The sequence below is a fragment of the Heptranchias perlo genome, chromosome 32 (genome assembly GCF_035084215.1).
Source record: "Heptranchias perlo isolate sHepPer1 chromosome 32, sHepPer1.hap1, whole genome shotgun sequence".
Lineage (NCBI taxonomy): Eukaryota > Metazoa > Chordata > Chondrichthyes > Hexanchiformes > Hexanchidae > Heptranchias > Heptranchias perlo.
The window spans coordinates 24,495,527-24,515,285 of NC_090356.1; the positions used below are offsets into that span (position 1 = coordinate 24,495,527).

Sequence of the window (19,759 nt, forward strand, 5' to 3'; positions counted from 1 at the left end):
AGATATTAAGGGATATGGGGCTATGGCGGGTATGTGGAGTTAGGTCACAGGTCAGCCATGATCTCATTGAATGGCGGAACAGGCTCAAGGGACTAAATGGGCTACTCCTTGTTCCTATGTTCCTAAATAAGACTGCAGCCCAGGACCATAAAAATTATTGGATGTTCGTGTTCTGCAATAGCACAATATGAAGGTTTTGTCCAATTTATTAGCCTGTCCAAATACTGGTGCTCTACAAACCTTTAAAAAAAAAACTTTGCGGCTGTTGTGTTTTTTTTTCAAATCAAATTTTATCTGAGCTTTATCTGTGTCCCTGTAGGAAGTAATGGCCACGAGTTCATGTTCTTACTAAAGGGTCATGAAGACTTGCGTCAGGACGAGAGGGTGATGCAGCTGTTTGGATTGGTGAACACTTTGCTGGCAAATGACCCAGCATCTCTGCGGAAGAACCTCGGGTACCAAAATGTGACATTTAAGAGATGCGTTGTTAAAAATCAATACTATAAGTATAGAGTTTGAAGCTTCCCTTCCCCCATTATGATCATTACAATGATCAGACAGACAAACAAAATAATTTGTCGGAACGTGAACAGATTATACGGGTATGGTAGCCTTGTGGTTATGGTACTGGACGAGTAACCCAGAGGCCATCAGTTCAATCTACCCAGTTGTAAACAATTGTTACAAAGTTCAATATGAATCAGCATAAGACTACGGCAATCTCAGCCCAGTCAACCCAGCCATCTCTTCCTTATTAACATCTGGGGCTTGGTGTCCACGTTGGGAGAGCTGTCCCACAGATTAGTCAAGTAACAACCTGACATAGTCGCACTTACAGAATCATATACACCAGTCAACATCCCAGTCTCACCCATCAGCATTCTTTGGTTTGTCCTGTCCCACCAGCAGGATAAACCTACCGGGGGTGGGGTCAAAGTGACATACATTCAGGTGGGAGGGGCCCTGGGAATCCTTAACATTGACTCCGAACCCCATGAAGTCTTGAGGCTTCAGGTCAAACATGGGCAAGGAAACCTCCTACTAATCACTGCTTACCACACCCTAACCCCCCCCCCCCCCCCCCCTCACACTCCTCCATTTGGACGTTACTTCGAGGAAGCTCAGAGAGAAGCAAGAACACAAAATGTACTCTTGGTGGGGGAACTTCAATATCCTCCACCAAGAGTTGCTCATTAGTGCCGCCACAGACTGAGCTAGCCGAATCCTGAAGGACACAGCTGTCAGATTGGGCCTGCATCAGGTGGTGAGGGAACCAAGAGGAGGAAGTAGCCTACTTGGCCTCATCCTCACCAACCTACCTGTCGCTGACCATCTGACCACAAAAGCATTGGCAGAAGTGACTACTGCACGGCCTTATCTTTCATTGTGTAGTGTGGCATTACCACGTGTGCTCAGTGGAGCAGACGGAACACAAACCTAGCAGTTCAAAAATGGTCATCCAGCTGTGGGCCATTAGCAGCAGCAGAATTATTACCATAGACTGTAATCTAATGGCCTAGCACTTCCCTCACTTCTTGATCATCATCAAGTTAGGAGGGCAACCCTGGTTCAATGCAGAGTGTAGGTCATGCCAGGAGCAGCACCAGGCTTACCTTAGATTGAGATATCAACCTACACAGGGCTACCTACGTGCTAAACACCAAAAACAGCAGCTATAGACAGCTAAATGGTCCCAGCATTATCAGATCAGAGCAAAGCTCAGTAGCCTTACCACATTGAGTTGAGAATGTTGTTGGACAACCAGACAGCTAACAGGTATAGGCTCAATGAACATTCCCATCCTCAACCATGGTGGAGCCCAGCATGCGAGTGCAAGAGACAGGGCAGTGCAAGTGTCTTCAGCCAGAAGTTCTGAGTGAATGATCCTACTCTGCCTCCTCTCAAGCTTCCTGGCATGATAGATACCAGTGTGGTTTGCTCTACATGACACTAAGATGTGGCTGAGTGTGCTGGACACGGCAAAGGCTATAAGCCATGACAACGTCCTGGCGGTGGTGCTGAAGACACGTACTCAGAGCTAGCTGCTTCCCTAGCCAAGCTATTCCACTGCAGTTATGACACTGGCTTCTACCCAACAATGTAGAAGATTGCCCAGGTATATTCTGTCCAAGTAAAAACAGGATAAATTTAAACTGGCCAATTACTGCCCTAACAACCTCCTCCCACTCATCACTCAACTGATGGAAGGAGTCAATAATGGTATCAAGCAACACTTATTCTCCAATATCCTGCTTGCTGATGCTGATATGGGGTTCAGCCAGAACTGGTCAGCTCCAGACCTCACTTGTTTGATGGGTCTTATAACCTGCCGGTGGATTTGCCAGCTCTGTTCCTGTCCCAGTGCCTGAAAGAGTTGGGAGGCTAATGTATGGTGCTGCTCTCCCATAATGTAAAAGCATCTTTAGACTGTCAGGTTTGAAGCATTTCAAGAGGCATTCGAAGTTTTAGTCAATTTATACATTCATCGAAAATGAGTAACATGCTCCTCTATTTTACCAATAGATAAATGTCCCTGACAACAAGGGGGTAATTAACTTGTATTTGACAGGCACTAAATTTTGAACATCTTGATTTGCTTCAAGAAGAAAAAACATTTATTGTATTTATTTTTAAAGCACGTTTTTCAAAAAAAAAACAGCCGATTTAGATCTTTCACTCGATTATTTTGGGCTTTTCCCTCCAGTATTCAGAGATATGCAGTCATTCCTCTGTCTACAAACTCTGGTCTAATTGGCTGGGTCCCACACTGCGACACACTGCATGCGCTCATTCGAGACTACCGAGAGAAGAAAAAGATTCTGCTAAACATTGAGCACCGCATCATGCTGAGGGTAGGTCTTGGGGCAATTTATTTGAAATGTATGTTTGCTTTCAAGTCAGATATGATTTATATTACTTTTATTCACTCTTCCCTAAAAACTTAAATTTAATTTCTCCTTTGAACATTACTGGCCCATGTGGTTAAATGGTACTGCCAAACTTACCCATGTGATGGATAGACATGGGGACCAGAACAGTATGAGGAGCTGGTGCCTGTTCAGCTAGAATGCCATCTTCGAAATGGCAACGAATCTATTCCATACAACCAAACTAGACGCACATTAAAGCACTTTCAATACAATACCTTTTGAATACAATAAATCGACCGTTAAGATCTGCAGCTTGATAGCAGTCAGTCAGTCAGTCAGCAGATGAAGCTTAAAATCCAGTTGGTTGGAAGCTGAGTTTTGAATGCCAGTTGCTCAAACTCATTAAAAGGGGAATGTGGAGACCAGCTACGTAAAATCACTAATTTATTTACACGGTACGATATTGTAAGTGCTGTAATGTGCATCTAGTTTGGTTGTATTTAAAAGATTTGATGCAATTTTGAACCTGTATTTCTAGTTCAGTAGCCACTAGATTTTCAAGCAGTTCAAGTCCCCATATCTATCTATCTATCTATCAATCACTTGAGTGCATTTGTCAGCAGCAATCAAAGCACTAGGCCCAGTGATTGTCAAGGAAGAAATTTAATTAATATGTTTACGAAGAAGTGACTAAAAAGAAACGGAATCATAAGAATACAGCCTTCTAACTTGAGGTGAAGAAAAAATTGGAAATCTGAAGTAAAGTGCTTTCTGTGATGATATTTGTAGCCTTTTTCTTCTTGAGATCAGGTGGGCAATTTCACCCACAAGGACAGGTGGCAAGGTAAAAATTGTAAAACTCGACTCCAATCCGCCCAATTCCAGTTTTAATGGAGGCAGGTCAGGGGGCTGGTGACTAATCCGCTCTCAAGTCGTAGTCTCAAGATAAGGGGTTGGCCGTTTAGGACCAAGATGAGGAAAGATTTCTTCACTCAGAGGGTTGTGAATCTTTGGAATTCTCTACCCCAGAGGGCTGCGGATGAGAATATTCAAGACTGAGATCGATGGCTATTTGGTCACTAACGGAATCAAGGGATATGGAGATAGGCGGGAAAGTGGAGTTGAGGTAGAAGATCAGCCATAATCTTATTGAATGACAGAGCAGGCTCGAGGGGCTGTATTGCCTATGCCTGCTCCTATTTCTTATGTTCTTATGTAGGAAGCAGGTCGGTCAGTAAAATCATTTAAGGAGGCTGCGTGCCTCCATTTTAACAGCTTTTTTTATTTTTAACTCGTGGGGGCCAGGATTCCCAGGCCTTCTAATTCTCGCCACATAAAAAAAGACGAGAAGGGCCGGATCAGCAGGTGAGTGCCTTTATTGCACTGCTTGTGGGCTAGTAGGAGCAGGAGTGTTTCCTCCAGGCAAAACATGCTTACCTGCTGCGATCCCACACACGTGATCTGCTGACCTCCCCCGAAGTCTCTGCCCCCTGATCTATCCATGGCATCCCAATGCCTCCAACCCCCCCGTGATGTCCGTCCCCAACGCCCCCCACCCCCATGTCCAACTTAACTGGCATCCGCTCCCCGGCTGATTTCCCGTCTGCCAGACAGACAGCCTGTCAATCTGGCTGTCGTGCGGGGAACTTGCTGAAAAAATTTACAAGACCCCCTGACGTCAAAATCACCAGGACATCCGGGAAGCCCATACTTGCAGGTTTCCCGCCCGGAAATGCTCTCTGCCCCCCCCCCCCCCCAACGCTCTCCACAGTTTGGTTGCTTTCTTCTCTCTTACTTGTGCCTCCCCCTTTCTTCCCCATCCTCATTTTTAACAGTAAATTTAATAAGAAACTATTTTTGCATGATTATTTTTGACTCAATAACAGTTAAAGAATCAGTTCAATCTGATGCAGGGAAACCATTACTTCACTGCCTGTTTTGTTTTTTAACCAACAGATGGCTCCAGACTACGATCACCTCACCCTGATGCAGAAGGTTGAAGTGTTTGAACATGCAGTGAATAATACAGCCGGAGACGACCTGGCCAAGTTACTGTGGCTGAAGAGTCCCAGCTCCGAGGTGAACCATTGTTTAATATACAGAACAATCTCCGCTTTGCCACCCACAGCGCACGGTCCCCAGCTGCATTGTCAAGGACACATTCTACGCAGAATGCCTGTTCCCAGGTTGTCTGTAAACAATAACGTTAAAACACACGGGTAGATTTGCATCTTCACCAGATCGCCCACACGTTGTAGAACCCACCCAATTTTCATTCCAGTCAATGAAGATGAAAATCTATCCCACCGTAGACAGGGGAAGAGTTCTGTATTTGTAGCAACATTATAAGTGCATTCATGAAGATATCCTCTGCTCAATATCTTTAGTAAATTGTTTAACACATTCTGTTACACATGGTGACCAAGAGACATCGGTAAGTGTAAAATTAACGCCCTTTTCAACAACCAACAACTGAGGCAAAGCAATAGAATATAGTCGAGGTGAATAAAAAAATTACGAATGCTGGAAATCTCAAGCAAAAGCAAAAAGTGCTGGAAAGACGCAGCAGGTCCATCAGCACCTATAGAGGAAAGATGAACTTTTTGGGTTTGACCCTTTATTTAGAAGGGTTCTAGCGAAGGGTCATATCCAAAATGTTCACCTAACTTTTTCAGAAGCTGATTAATGTAGCCCTTTTTCTGCTTTTAGTGAAATACAGATTTCTCTTTAAGCTTTGGTGTAAAACTGAATCTTGGAGAGAAAAAAAACCTCGGACCTGCATTATCTCTGTCGAGAATGGGGTGTTCAAGGAGATGCTACACATTGAGTATGCACCTAATATTTGACCTCTGAACTTTGGTGCAGATTCAACAACAATTTTTGTATTGATAATTGAATATGATTCTCTCTTCTAGAATTTAAAGAACCTTGCTGTGCAACACTAGTGTGCATACACATTACCTTTTCATATTGAATTCCTCTGTCCGCTATGGTCAGTTGGCAGTTTATGAAGGAATTTCAGAGCAGCGCATGAAGCATTTTCTGCTGGGGGTGCACAGCATAGTTTCAGGGTCCTTGACTTCACAATCGGTTGGCAGATTTGAGTAATTCAACAGTTATTGAAATAATATGTAAATTTTGCAAGGCTCCACAAAGTTTAATCACTGGAAAAGCATGTGCCCCAAGTCAAACGAGGTTTTGCACTCGGAGTGCATCTTCGCAAAATTTACTCTTTTATTTTTTAATTTGGCATTGTTACATAGTGTACCACAAATACAGCAGTATGAGACATAATCCTACACTTGTTTGACATAAGCTGTAAATGCTGATGCAACACAACCAGTATTTGGTTGAATTAAATGTTCCATTTGACCTGCCCTCCATCTCTGAGATGCATGCATTAGCATTTAAAATTCTTAGATGTTGCACACTACACAAGATATTGTCTCCTCCAGATTCGACTATTCCAATTGTCTCCTGGTTGGCCTCATATCTTCCACCCTCTGTAAACTTGAGCTCATCTAAAACTCTGCTGCCTGTATCTTAACTTGCACCAAGTCCCATTCACTCATCACCCCTGTGCTCTCTGAGCTACATTGGCTCCCACTCCAGCAACATCTCGATTTTAAAATTCTCATCCTTGTGTTCAAATCCCTCCATGGCCTCCCCCTTCCCTATCTCTGTAACCTCCTCCAGCCCTACAACCCTCCGAGATCTCTGCGCTCCTTCGCATCTGGCCTCTTGTGCATCCCCGATTTTTATCGCTCCACCAATGGTGGCCATGCCTTCAGCTGTCTACGCCCTAAGCTCTGGAATTCCCTCCCTAAACCACTCCGCCTCTCTACCGTTCTCTCTCCTTTAAGTCTCTCCTTAAAACCTACTTCTTTGACCAAGCTTTTGGTCACATGTCCTAATATCTCTTTATGTGGTTCGGTGTCAAATTTTGTCTGATAACCCTCATGTCAAGTGCCTTGGGACGTTTTTACTACTTTAAAGACACAATATAAATGCAAGTTGTTGTTGTTTCTCTGTTTCATTTGCTGACTGGCCTGGTATACATCTGCAGCATTTTCTCTTTTATTGCAAATTTCAGTATTCTCGGGTTTACTGTTGCAAGATTATGTTTGCTCACAGATTACAGCGGTGGGAAAAATGTGCATATTTTGAAAGCTGAAAAGATCTTTGAGGTGGATATTGAGGATGATATTGGAGGTTACTGAATATCACAGTTGTTATTAATAGTGTATGTATAAGGTAAAAAGGGAGGTTGGGTTTCAACTGTTATTATTTCTATTATATGGAGAATCAACTAAAGTTGTTTCAAAAGCAAAGTGAAAGCTCTTAAATATTTATTGCGCTTCAGAAGGCTCCTCCAGTAAGATATGTGTGTGTGTTTTTGAGGAGGTTAACAATACTGACCTGTGTTCTGGCACTCTGCAGGTGTGGTTTGACCGAAGAACCAATTACACACGTTCATTAGCTGTGATGTCAATGGTGGGCTACATCCTGGGACTAGGGGACCGGTAAGGATGTTCATATAACCTGGTGCTCTTGTAACTACTATATAATCCAATGATCTCTGCAACTGCCATCATAATACACACAGGGGAAGATTTTGTCTGCTATTTGTAGAAAAACCATAAACATTTTCTTTGCTTCCAATTACACGACATATAGCAAGCATCAGAAATCCTCTGCCTGTATCTGATTGTACATGCTGAATGCAGACAGGTTTGTTTTGGGAGGTACAAGAGGGTTGCTGGCTCCCGTGGACTTGTACCACAACAAAGTTGATGCCTTTTGGAGAAATGGGGAGATAATTAGCAAAAGTTGAAGGACATTGAAGGTGCTATTCATTCATAGACTCTGTAAACCCATCTGCTCTGTTATGTTCAGTCATCCTTATTCATTATAGACTCTCCCGATGAAGGTTTCTTCAAAACTGACTGAATCTATTGCCATCTCCCCAGGAAATCTGACAGCAATTTTGCATTTTGCTTTTTTTCCCAGACATCCATCAAACCTGATGCTGGACAGGCTTAGTGGAAAAATCTTACACATCGACTTTGGTGACTGTTTTGAGGTATGATGTCTGAGCAAACAAACAGTACATTAACTAAACATCACTACATGACTTTGTAAACAATACGTTATGAGGGAACATGTAGCTTGTTAAACACGAATCAGGTTGTGTATGTTCACAATACTGTACGCACTCAGTTAATAAGGGTCCTCACAGGAAGAATGAAGACAGCATTCTTTTCATTCCTGGATGCCAATCTAAAACTGCCATACATTCCGCAGCCTAGTACCAGTGCAATTGAGTCTCCTGTTAATTGTATCATGTGATTTGTATCAATTAGTATTAATTGTATTCAGGTGGTGCATATCAATTAGGAACTCTTGTATCCATTTATAGGAGAGCTGATCTGGGGTGTGGTGTGGGTGTAACGTGGAGCTCTGTGAATAAAGGCTTGGAAGAAACTGAAGACTAGGCTCTAGTATTCTATCCTTCACCACCGGGCTATCCAATTTATAACATCCCCTTGGGAATGTGGACAACCTCTCATTCAGGATTTCTCCTAAGGTGGCAGGAGCAAAAGGGGGATAAGACTATATGCTGTTGAACTTGCCACCCCCTGAGGTATCTTGATGGTACCACAAATTGCAACTGCAGTGCAATGGGTATGGATACCAATCTGAGTCATGAGACTAGGTCTTTCTTCATAGGGATAGACTAATTGAAGAGGATTGGAAGATGGCCCAGGCTGTGCTTACCTATCTCCCAGCAGCCCGGGCAGATGTTTGAGAGTGGGTCAATAAACCTATCTGTGTTGTGGGGAGAGACAAAATGGGGATGGGGAGAAAAAAAACTCAAAGGAGTGTCACCCTCTACAGTAAAGTACTTCCTCTTATGGTGACCTTCCCTATTAAATTATTATAGTTAATTATACTAAGTCTGTATCCACCCAATTTATGATGCTTTAGCAGGGAGGAAGATGGAAGTGGCTAGGTAAGAGTCTCTTTCCACATCATCCCCTGGAAAATTGACATAAGAGCAATGATGACACTTTGCTCATAGAGAACAATCGCACTTTGCTCACCAGGGCACATCTGGGGAAGGGAAAGAAACTGGGGGAAATACTGTGCTCAGAAATACTGAATAGTGGAGATCCTGCCACATAAGTAAAAAGCCACGCACATCATCAGACTGCACTAGTGATGTAAACTGCAGTGTTCCAGTGCTGTGTATCTTTACAGATCCATTTTTCCACAGGTTGCTATGACCAGGGAGAAATTCCCAGAGAAGATTCCATTCAGACTTACCAGAATGTTAACCAACGCAATGGAGGTAATAGCCCTGCCTACTGTCACCTTTTAAGTAACAAAGGATTCGTATCGTGCAAAAGGTGTTTATATATTATATTTATTAGCTGATGTCACAGATAATCTGTGACCTGAAGCACAGTTGGGATGTAAAGTTGATAACCCAGTCTGACTCTTTAAGGCCACTGCTCATGTAGTTCCTGTGGGGAGGTGATCTTATAGTACATCCTGAGGTAAATTAGAAGCTGGTTATTGATGAAAGTATCTCTTGATTGACAGATTTTACACTCACCTTAGGAAGAGGCCACGTTATTTCATGGTCAGAAAAATCAGCAGGAGATGACTAGTTTTCTCATATACTTTTTAAAAAAATTGTTCAGTTGTGTTTTGTTAGTGTTTTGTAGAAAGTAAGTGCATCTGAATTTTACTTCAGTGCGGTATTGAGGGAGTGCTGTATTGTCGGAGGTGCCATCTTTCAGATAAGACGTCAAACCAAAACGTTCCATCTACCCTCTCAGGTGAACATAAAAGATCACTTATTCAAAGAAGAGCTGGGGAACTCTCCCAATGTCCTGGCCAACATTTATCCCTCAACCAACATCACCAAAAAAACAAATTAACTACTCATTATTTCACTGCTGTTTGTGGGATCTTGCTGGGTGCAAATTGAGTGCCAAATTTGTCTGCATGACAACACTTCCAAAGTAATTCTTTGGCTGTAAAGTGCTTTAGAATGCCTGAACACTATTAATATTTTGTGTGTATATAATAAATCTAGCACATCTCTGGCAGTATTTTTGCAGGCTGAAGAGGAGATCTGGCTGTGTCTACCAGGGCCGGGTGTGGGGGAAGTGAGTCTGGATGGAGGCCAGAACCAAGGCTTTGGGTCAGAGTAGGTGTGGGTATTGGGGTTACATGTTGGGGGGTGGGGGAGAGGTTGATTTACAAAAGGAAGACGTATAAATCAAAAGCCAGGAAGAGTCCAGGCAGAGATGGGTGTGAGTGCAGAGCAAGAAGTCTGCTCCTTTAAATTGAATCTGAGGCTTATGGAAGCCCAGGGGATCTATACAGCAGTGTGCTTTAAATGGTGTTCCTAGATCATGTAGATATTCTCTGCCATTTTATTCCCAGGGACCAATGATAATCCACTGATCGCAGAATTTACAACTTTTAAAGCAACACTCAGTCTGAGCCTGGGTGAGCAGTGTCCAGTCAGCTGTATCTCAGCAATTGTTTTGCTGCAATATGATTGGATAGAATCTTTTTAGTATTGTAATTGGATGGAATTATTTTTGGAGCAATGTGACTGGGCAGATAATTGAAAGGTTATTTGCCAATCGTATTAGGCAAAACAAAATTTAAAAATGAATGCAAAAAAACCACAGACTTGGCAAATGAAGGAGGAGGAAATAGACTCAACGGTCACGACATGGATGACAGATCAAGGCGTTTTATTCTAAAAATATCTAAATCACAGTAGCCAAGCTTGAATGGTACGGTTGAGGCAGAAATCTTTTATCGAGGATTTTCTTTATGCAGGGAAGGCATCAGCAAAGAGTCTACAGTACCACTGCTGTATTATTTAATAGGGAGGCTCTAGCACCACTGCTGTATTATTAAGTATGCATTGGACAATCAGCACTCATTGTTTTACTGCACAAGCCCCATAACCATATGCCCCATTGACGTTCCATTCCTACTAACTGTATTTATGTCCCACATTGTTGTTTCACAGGTAACAGGATTGGATGGGAACTATCGGATCACATGTCACACGGTGATGGAAGTGCTTCGGGAGCACAGGGACAGCGTCATGGCTGTGCTCGAGGCCTTTGTTTATGACCCCTTGTTGAACTGGAGGCTCATGGACAGTGAGTATTCAGAGAATAAGTTAGAGCTTTACAGGCCGTTTGAAATCCAGGATAAAAATTCATGAGGTTGTTGGAATCCAATGTTTGAGATAACCTCAGTGATGTGTTGTATCGTCAGCACAGGAATCACTAAGGTAAAGCCAGTCAAGAAAGTATGGCTGTGATGTTGCCACCTTCCTCTTTTGAAGATACCAAGCACTCATGCAGCCAAATAGTTTATTGGGTTGGCATTCAGATCTACTATGAGGTATAGTTTCTGACAGGTGCTTGCTTGTGTTTTAAAGGAAGCGCACACAGCGATTTAATTCAAACACATTTAATGGGAACAGAACTAGTTACAAGTAGATATGCATTGGTCAGACGGTAGTAACTATTGAACAGTAAGGTGTTAAACTGGCATAATTACGCCACATTCAACAATTTTTTTTAAGACTCATCGATCTCCTGTGGCGCTGCATATGGAGAATGAAAACCAATTCTAGGCTTCAAGTGAAGCAGGGTTCAAGGCTGAAGGATAATTGGACCAGGGTGCACAGATGTAATTCAGTGCCCGTTTTCAAGTCAAACCTTTTGTCCTTGCCTTTATATAAAAATTGGATTTAATATAATTTATAGTTAAATAGCAAAACCTACGGTAACTGAAGAAGCATTGAAGTTGTTTGGAATGTAGGAGTTTTTTTGGAGTGCAAAGGAGCTGAAAGATGCAAAATTGAGATGCTACAGTGCCACCACTGGCTGGCAGACTTAATTGCAGCATGACAAGTTTACATAGGTAGTTTCCATTATAAATGTGAACAGAGGAATTTATAATGGAAAAATTGACATAAATCTGTGACAAAAATATGTAGACAGGAAATGCGTGCAGACATAAGATTTTACATATATTGTAATTTAATTTTGCCAATATTCTCTTTCCTTCCTTCTCCTGATGGTTTTGACTTTTTACTGGGGTATGGTACCACAGGAGCCTTCCACCTCACTCACATGTATCTTTCATGTCTGGACCTAAACTGCGGGGAAAATAATAACCAACCCTGATCGTGTCCCCGCCCAACAACCACACATGGGCAATGGTAACAGGATAGCGATTGGGAGTGGGGACAGTGGTTATTTTCCCCCTCCTTAACCCAGGGTCACTGGAACCCAGTTAAAGCACCCCTGCTGCCACCCTAACTGAGATCAGGCAGCTCAGCATAGGGCAGGAATCAAACATCAACAATTCAAATAAATGTTAAAAATAATTACTGCTAATCTCCAACTGAAGTCTGCATGCACCCAAAACTACCCCTAGCAGCACTTAACAAAGTCAGTTTTGAAAACATTTGGAACAAGAGGAAGGATTTCAGCTTTTTAAAAAAAACGGTATGTGTGGATTAGCTATTCACTTAAAAACTGTGTACTGTATACAGTTAAACAGCTCTAAAATATTCTTTCCCTTCTCCAGCTAATATTAAAGGTAATAAACGTTCCAGGACAAGGACAGATTCCTACTCAACCAGTCAAACAGCCGGTGAGTAACACTGTTTTCAGTTTACCAGTTACGATCACTCACGGGTACTTTATTGTTTAGTCGGTGTCAGTGTTGTTCAGTCCACGCTGTACACATGCATCGAGCCTGGACTAGGGGGAGGGATTGAAGAGAGAGTCCTGACAATTTTCTTCTTCTTTCTCAGTCTTCTCCTCTCCTGATGTTGACTTGTTTGGTTTAGGTCCCAGGAGTGTCAACGACCCCCCCCCTACTGGTGTATCACCTGAGCAGCCACTATTTATGCATGAGCCTAAACAATGAGTGACGCTGAGCTATTTATTTGCATGAGGGCCATCAGAGCCAAGTTTAATCATGAACTCCCTGAGTGCTGATGAAATTCCTCATTTGAAGTGTTACCCTATCTCTTTTCAGATGCTGACAGATCTTTTGTGTATTTGCAGCATTTTCTGTTTTTATTTCAGATTTTCTGCACCAATAGTCAAACATCTGCTTTGCTGACATTGTTGTTCAATTTGTGTTTCAGAATTACTGGATGGGGTAGAACTTGGAGAAACCACACATAAGAAACCAGGAACTACTGTGCCTGAATCCATCCATTCCTTCAGTAAGTTATCTTAATATTATGAATCAATACATTTGGATGTAAAGCCTTATGTTACGACATTAGATTTAATATTTTCTGCGGTGAGTTCAATAATTTTACTCTTAAAATGACCAAAAAAAACATTGATTCTGACACCTGCATGGTAAAATAAATGAACAAGTATGAGGATGGGATAGCCTCACTGTGCTCAGTAATATCATTGAAGTTCATGTTTGAAACGTACCACCTTGAGTCTCTTAAAGGACTCCTTTTAAGTCTGGCCATCACCTACTGGGGTGTTTTCAGAATCCAACTGTAGCAATGACAGGCCTGTGGAACAGGTAGAAATAGGAGAATGGGCAGAAATGTGCACGGGTGTGAGGCTAATTGGATAGCTCTTACAAAGAGCCGGCACAGGCATGATGGGCTGAATGGCCTCCTTCTGTGCTGTATAGTTCTATGATTCTATGACACATAACAGAATCAGTTTCCCAAAAAAATGAGGAAGGGAGGATAGAGCAGAGACTTGGGCTTTAAGAGAAACACATTTACTTTGTGTTTTCTGAAATGCACAGTAGTGTGTACAGCTCATTAATAATGTGGGGTGACAATATATAGCATATAGAAGCAGTATAGTGCCAATTAGTCACGTGTGAGCCATGACAGTACACAGAGGCCACTACAGCTGTCCATATTCTCCCATAGTTAATCGCTTTTCTTTTTCAGTTGGGGATGGTTTGGTGCAGCCCGAGGCCCTGAACAAAAAGGCAATTCAGATCATTAACAGAGTCAGAGACAAACTCACAGGTAAGATTGGTCACTAACATTTAATTACATTTTCCAACTGGTATGTAATTTCTTGGATTTTTTTAAATTTATAAATTCTCTTTTGACAAATTATTCTACATACAACACAAACCTAGTAACTATCAATCCTCAACAGAGGTAGTCAGTCAAAATAAAAAGACTTGCATTCATAGAGCATCTTGCACGTACTCCAGGCACTTCACAGCCAATGAATTACATTTGAAGTGTAGTCACTGTTTCTATGTAGGTAAACATGGCAGCCGCATTGTGCACAGCAAGGTCCCACAAACAGCAATGCAATAAGTAACCACTTGATCTGTTTTAGGTGGTGTTAGTTGAGGAATAAATATTGGCAAGACATAGTGCCATGAGATTTTGTACGTCCACCTGAACAGATAGACAAGCCCTCGGCTTAACATTTCATTCGAAACAAGACACATTCCAACAATGCAGCACTCTCGTTACTGCACTGGAATGTCAGCCTAGATCATGTTCTCAAGTCCTGGAATGGGGCTTGGATCCACAACCTTTTGACTCAAACACAAAGGTGCTCGCACTGAGCCAAGCTGACATCTGGTTGACAGAATAGTGCAGTGAGTATGAAGATTACCATTTTCATCTCATCTTACACAGCATATTTTGAACAAAATCAGTACATTTATTTCCATACTGTTACAAGATAACAGTCACAAAGAAGGTATTTCCTCAGTGTTCGTTATGGAACAGAATCAGTTAGTTAAACTGTTCAGTCACAAGTTATCTTGCATTTACTTCAGAAATTGATCATTATGGATCAATGGTGATTTATTGAAAATACAATTGATCATATGATCACATGCAATTAATTGCAATACAAGAAAACTGTGCATGTATCACAGAGATCAAATGGCTTTAATGTGATACAACCAAAGTAGTTTTATCTTCCAGTTCCTAGTAAAGCATCCTGCATTGGGATGGATATTCATCAGAATTCATTAGTCTTTGTGTTTGTGTGTGTACGTTTATAGGTATAATATATAACTGGCAGATCTCTCATGGCGTTGCTCATGGTGAGTTAGAGGATATGCTATTTTATAGCAATAGGGGTGTTATAAAAACAAAGGAAGTAGGTGTGACTTTGAGGGAAATGTTCGCGCTTTGCAAGGCTTTTAATATATTATTAGTCGATCTCCTGTGGCGTTGCACATGGGGAATTAAGACCAAGTATATTCTTTAGGTAAAGCAGGGTTACCCAGCTGAGGAAAATAGGACCCGGTCATGCAGACGTAATTCAGTCCCCATTTTAAAGTAAGAAATTCTGACTTTATGTTTATATTTCCATTATAAATTCCTATGTCCACATTTATAATGGAAACTGCCTGTATAAACGTGTTCACCCTGTAATTACACCCTCCTGCCAGTGGCGAGGCTGCAGGACTTCCATTAGCAGGAGGGTGTAATTACAGGGTGAAGTTTACATAAGCAATTTCCATTATAAATGCGGACATGGTCATTCAATGGAAAACGTTGACATTGGAAGTCTGCGCAAAAATAAGATTTTTAATATATTATATATCATGGATATATATTTATTAAATCTTCAACATTTCTCCCTTTTCACCCTTTTTTTTAATTGTGATCCATTCTGAACAGCTGACTGACCACAGCATCTTCCCCTCTCTCTTCCCACCCCGCCCCCCTGCAGGAAAAGAACAGTAACAAAACTGCTTACACATACAAGATAACTATTTACAAACAAGAGCTTAGAAATCTCACTGTGCAATAGTATATGAACATATTATCATTTCCATTACAACAGCAGACAAAGTAATTTTATAGGGGTGCCTAAAGCATTCTCACTCTACCAACACACCACAAACATGCAAGGTTTAGGTTACTGCAGGTTGGATACACTGCAGCAGCCCAGCAACGCCATCCTTTGCTTCTGTTATTGCCTTGAGCTTAACCTAGAAGCATATCTTCCTAAGTTTTATTAACTAGCTGCAGCCCTGAACTACATCTGATATTATTGCACCTCATGCAGTCTATACAAGTAAATACAGTAGGATTGTTATTCCTTTTATTTAAATGTATTAAGTATTGGAATTTCTCACTATGGACTCTGTCCACAGAAGTATTTCTTTAAAAGACAAATTCTGACATCAGACTGAAAAAGCTCTTTTATTTTCATTGTGAATTTGTTATGAGTTTAACGCAACACCCGAAAGAAATTTTAGACGGTGACAGTGGTTGGTGTATATTTCAGGTCGTGATTTTGCACATGATGAGACTTTAGACGTCCCCACTCAGGTGGAGCTGCTAATTAAACAGGCAACATCCCATGAGAACCTCTGTCAGTGCTATATTGGATGGTAAGTGTCACACTGTCTTCTAGTGATGTGAAGGAAGATCTTATTCCTCTTCTCTCAGGTTTTTCTGGTAAAAATGTAGAGATAATTTTACTGACCATTAAAATGAGTTTCAAACCCACACCTTTACTACCTACAAACAAATAAGGAAAGCACTGTACCTTCCAAAAAGTGTCTGCACGTTTTCATAGAGATTAAAACAACCTAGCTTTCTGATGGGCCTAATGGGTAAAGTACTAAACCATACAGACTGGAAGTTCCCAGGTTCGAACCCTGGCCGAATTAGCTTTAGAGTCGCAACGGCTTCAATATCCTGACTAGGGAGGTGACCGTGGTGGAATAAGGGATGTGGAGTGAGGATAGGATCAGGCCGAGCTGTGCTGCACTTCCTGGTTAAATAGCCTGGCCACATACTCTGACTGGCATTGCACCTGAAGATTAGCCACTTGGCTGAGGAAGTGGAGGAGGTTCAACACTCATGGAACTTGCACCAGCCACAGTCAGTGCCTTCCATAAAAAGAGTGGGGGGGGGGGATTTAAATACTTTTTTGAAAAGAGGTTTGAAGCTACCCAGTACTTCCATTTTTACTGATAGACAGTGCATGTTGTTCATTGTTTCTTTAGCTTTCTCCAATCCCAATTTATCCTAGTAGATTTTCTTACATTGTACTATCTACACACTGTTGTTTTAAATAAGAGAACTAGTAGCTGTTCATTCAAGCTGAACAGTGGTTGAGGAGAAGTTGACATCTTCCTTTTCAACACCGGTAGTTGAAATTGGATGTCAAATAGAATGTCACAGGGCCACGGGGAAAAATCCATTCAGTTAATTGAGGCTGTTTGTGCAGAGACTGTGGATGGCTGCGTATGTTAACTCTTAAATCTTGCAGAAGAATAGCACTTTTGGGACTGTTGTTCATTAAGCTGAAGAGATGCTTATGCCTTAATTGTGCAGAAAAAGTCAGTTAACGAATAATGCACAATAAGAAGATTCTGGGAACAGCCAGAAACAGGTTTGCAGGAATCCTCAAAAATGACATCTTATAAAATAATTTTTTTTGTGAATTTTCTGTGATAATGAGGTCAGGATCTCAGTACAGGAGAATGGAATGTTTCTCCCTCTTTGTCTCCAATGTCAGCATCAGACACAGGTGTAGTACAAGCCAGGTGCAAAGTACAATTACATGGACTTTGACTCAGTAATGGGCCCTGACCCCAATCTCAGAAGAGCGTCCCTTACCGAAGGGGTGTCCAAATTGCAACGTATGAGCCAAATGTGACCCACTTGCCCTGGCAATCGGGCCTAGGCAACTGAGTTCTATTTGTGTTTATATCTTTCTTGCTGGTGTGTCCTGTTTGAATGTGGTTTGAAAGGGCAGTTCTTAGTGCCATTACCTCATTGGTGAAATAATCTAAATCAGAACACCAAGATGTATTGGTATCCTTAACTTGAGATAAAATACAAAGTAATGGGAAAATTAATTTGAACTTTATATGTGACCCACGAAGCTATTCATCAAGTGTCCCATTATGACCGGCTTGGACAGCCTTGCCTTACTGCATTAGAGTGTGACAATTCTATTTCCCCCATCAGCCATTCTTATGGGCCACCTGAGTGAGCCTGGCTAATTGTGGCAGCTTTTTGCTGTGGAGCCACTTCTTTAGGAATGTGGTCATGACTACACTCTCTCCTTTCATATAGGACCTTTACAGCCAACAAAGAGCAAGTTTGTAACTCCCTCACTTTGGGCAAGATTTGAACATGAGTCCCACAGATAAAAGGACAGTGTGTTTGACCCGCTGCACCACCTGCTACTCACACAAATCACTACTAAGTGGCTGAAAAGCTTGCAGCTCGGAGAAGCATTGACATGTCGGTATGCAAAATGATAATTGTATTTTGTCTTGGCCATAGGTGTCCCTTCTGGTGACGGAATTTCAAAAAGTGCAAGATAACATCTCATGGTTGAATGTGAATTCCTGATAAACAAGCCATATTTATTATAACTTCGAAACCCCGCTGGACATGCCACTTAAACCATGACCCCCAAACAGTGTAAATTGGTGGTCTCCATCCTGCAAGACAGGTCTAGCCTCCGAAACTGCACCTGGAGCCTGCACACGTGGAAGATTTACCAGAACAAGTCGGTGCTTTCGTGGCTAATTTGGGCTGAATTACATGACCTGAGGCCTGTGTTGGTAGTCAAGTGTTGACGGGTTGAAGATCGCTGGTGTAAATAAACAAGGACATTTCCAGTACTAAAACAATCACAAGTATGTAGCTGAGCACACTGAAAGAAGAATTGTAACTACGTAGGATGCATAAGAACACTGACCAGTCATTGTGCTGGTGAGCTGTCATTGTAAAATGCTAATAAAGATGTCTATCCAGAATTATTCATTTGACACCAAATGCATTTTTTTTTACAAAAGCTTTCAAACTATCTTTAGAATAAAAAGCTGTCAGGTCTTTGAGTTGGAGCCTCATCTTTCGTAATATTGTAAAATTTAGAACTCATGAATTTAAAAAAAATATTTTAACTTTGTACCCAGTTGATGAAGTGTAATAGAAAAGGAATTCAGTAATAATACTTTAATTTATGTAGCACCTTATCCAGTTGAAGTGCCTCAAAGTGCTTCACATAAAATGAATTGCGTTGAAGCACTGTCACTGTTATTTAGGTGAATGCGTTAACCATTTTGCATGCAGCAATATACCATGAACAGTAATGAGATGAATAACCAGACAAACTGTGCTTTGGTGTTATTGGTTGAGGCAGAAATTTTGGGCCATAACATCAGGATTAACTTCCTGCTCCTCTTCAAATAGTGAAATGGGATCTTAAGCACTCATCAGACCAGGCAGACAAGGGCCTTGGTTTAACATCTCATCCTAAGAACACCATTTCGTTAATTGTTCTTAGTTTATTTTCCGCAGTGCGCTTGCCCTCTAAGCAACAAGTGACGTGAACATTGTCTATTTTCTAATGCTAATTTTAAGAAAAAAATCATACATTGAATAAAATTAGAAGAATAAAAGATGGTTCTCGAGTACGTTATAGGGCTACGGGTTCTAATATTCTAAACGGCAAGAACAAAACTTGAGCATTTTGTATGGTCATCAGAATCCCGATCTGTCTATAACCCACTTGCCAAATAATTTTTATTAATTCAGAGCATTTTTGATGAAGTTTCTTCTTTCTCTCCTCTCCCAAGCCACTGACTCAGGCGGGACTGCAGGCACCTGGTAGCTTTCACAAACAGCTATTCTTCATGCATGACCCCAACCAATGAGCGTTGGCCTATTTGGCCTCCATCAGCATCCTCACTAATCCGCTTTTTATCATTAGTTTCTCCCGACAAATTCTAAGTGCACAAGAACGGATACATCTGACCATTTTGTTCTTGTTTAATGAGCATTATTGGTTAAAGTAATCAATGCCACATTCTACATAGTGGAATCC

At 41.5% G+C, this 19,759-nt stretch overlaps 1 protein-coding gene across 4 annotated transcripts in view; it reads left to right on the forward strand.

The window, feature by feature from the left end:
* The window catches only part of mtor (mechanistic target of rapamycin kinase), a 265,629-nt gene extending 246,937 nt beyond the window's left edge, over positions 1-18,692 (forward strand). For all 4 annotated transcript variants that reach the window (XM_067970643.1, XM_067970645.1, XM_067970644.1 and 1 more), the window contains 12 exons: positions 320-455; positions 2,705-2,852; positions 4,827-4,949; positions 7,311-7,393; positions 7,881-7,953; positions 9,148-9,222; positions 10,933-11,068; positions 12,513-12,578; positions 13,081-13,161; positions 13,867-13,947; positions 16,193-16,298; positions 18,211-18,692. In XM_067970643.1, the coding sequence (XP_067826744.1) occupies positions 320-455; positions 2,705-2,852; positions 4,827-4,949; positions 7,311-7,393; positions 7,881-7,953; positions 9,148-9,222; positions 10,933-11,068; positions 12,513-12,578; positions 13,081-13,161; positions 13,867-13,947; positions 16,193-16,298; positions 18,211-18,226 (1,124 nt within the window). In that variant the 3' untranslated portion in view covers positions 18,227-18,692. The remainder of the gene's footprint in view (positions 1-319; positions 456-2,704; positions 2,853-4,826; positions 4,950-7,310; positions 7,394-7,880; positions 7,954-9,147; positions 9,223-10,932; positions 11,069-12,512; positions 12,579-13,080; positions 13,162-13,866; positions 13,948-16,192; positions 16,299-18,210) is intronic.
* Positions 18,693-19,759: the final 1,067 nt, after the last annotated feature.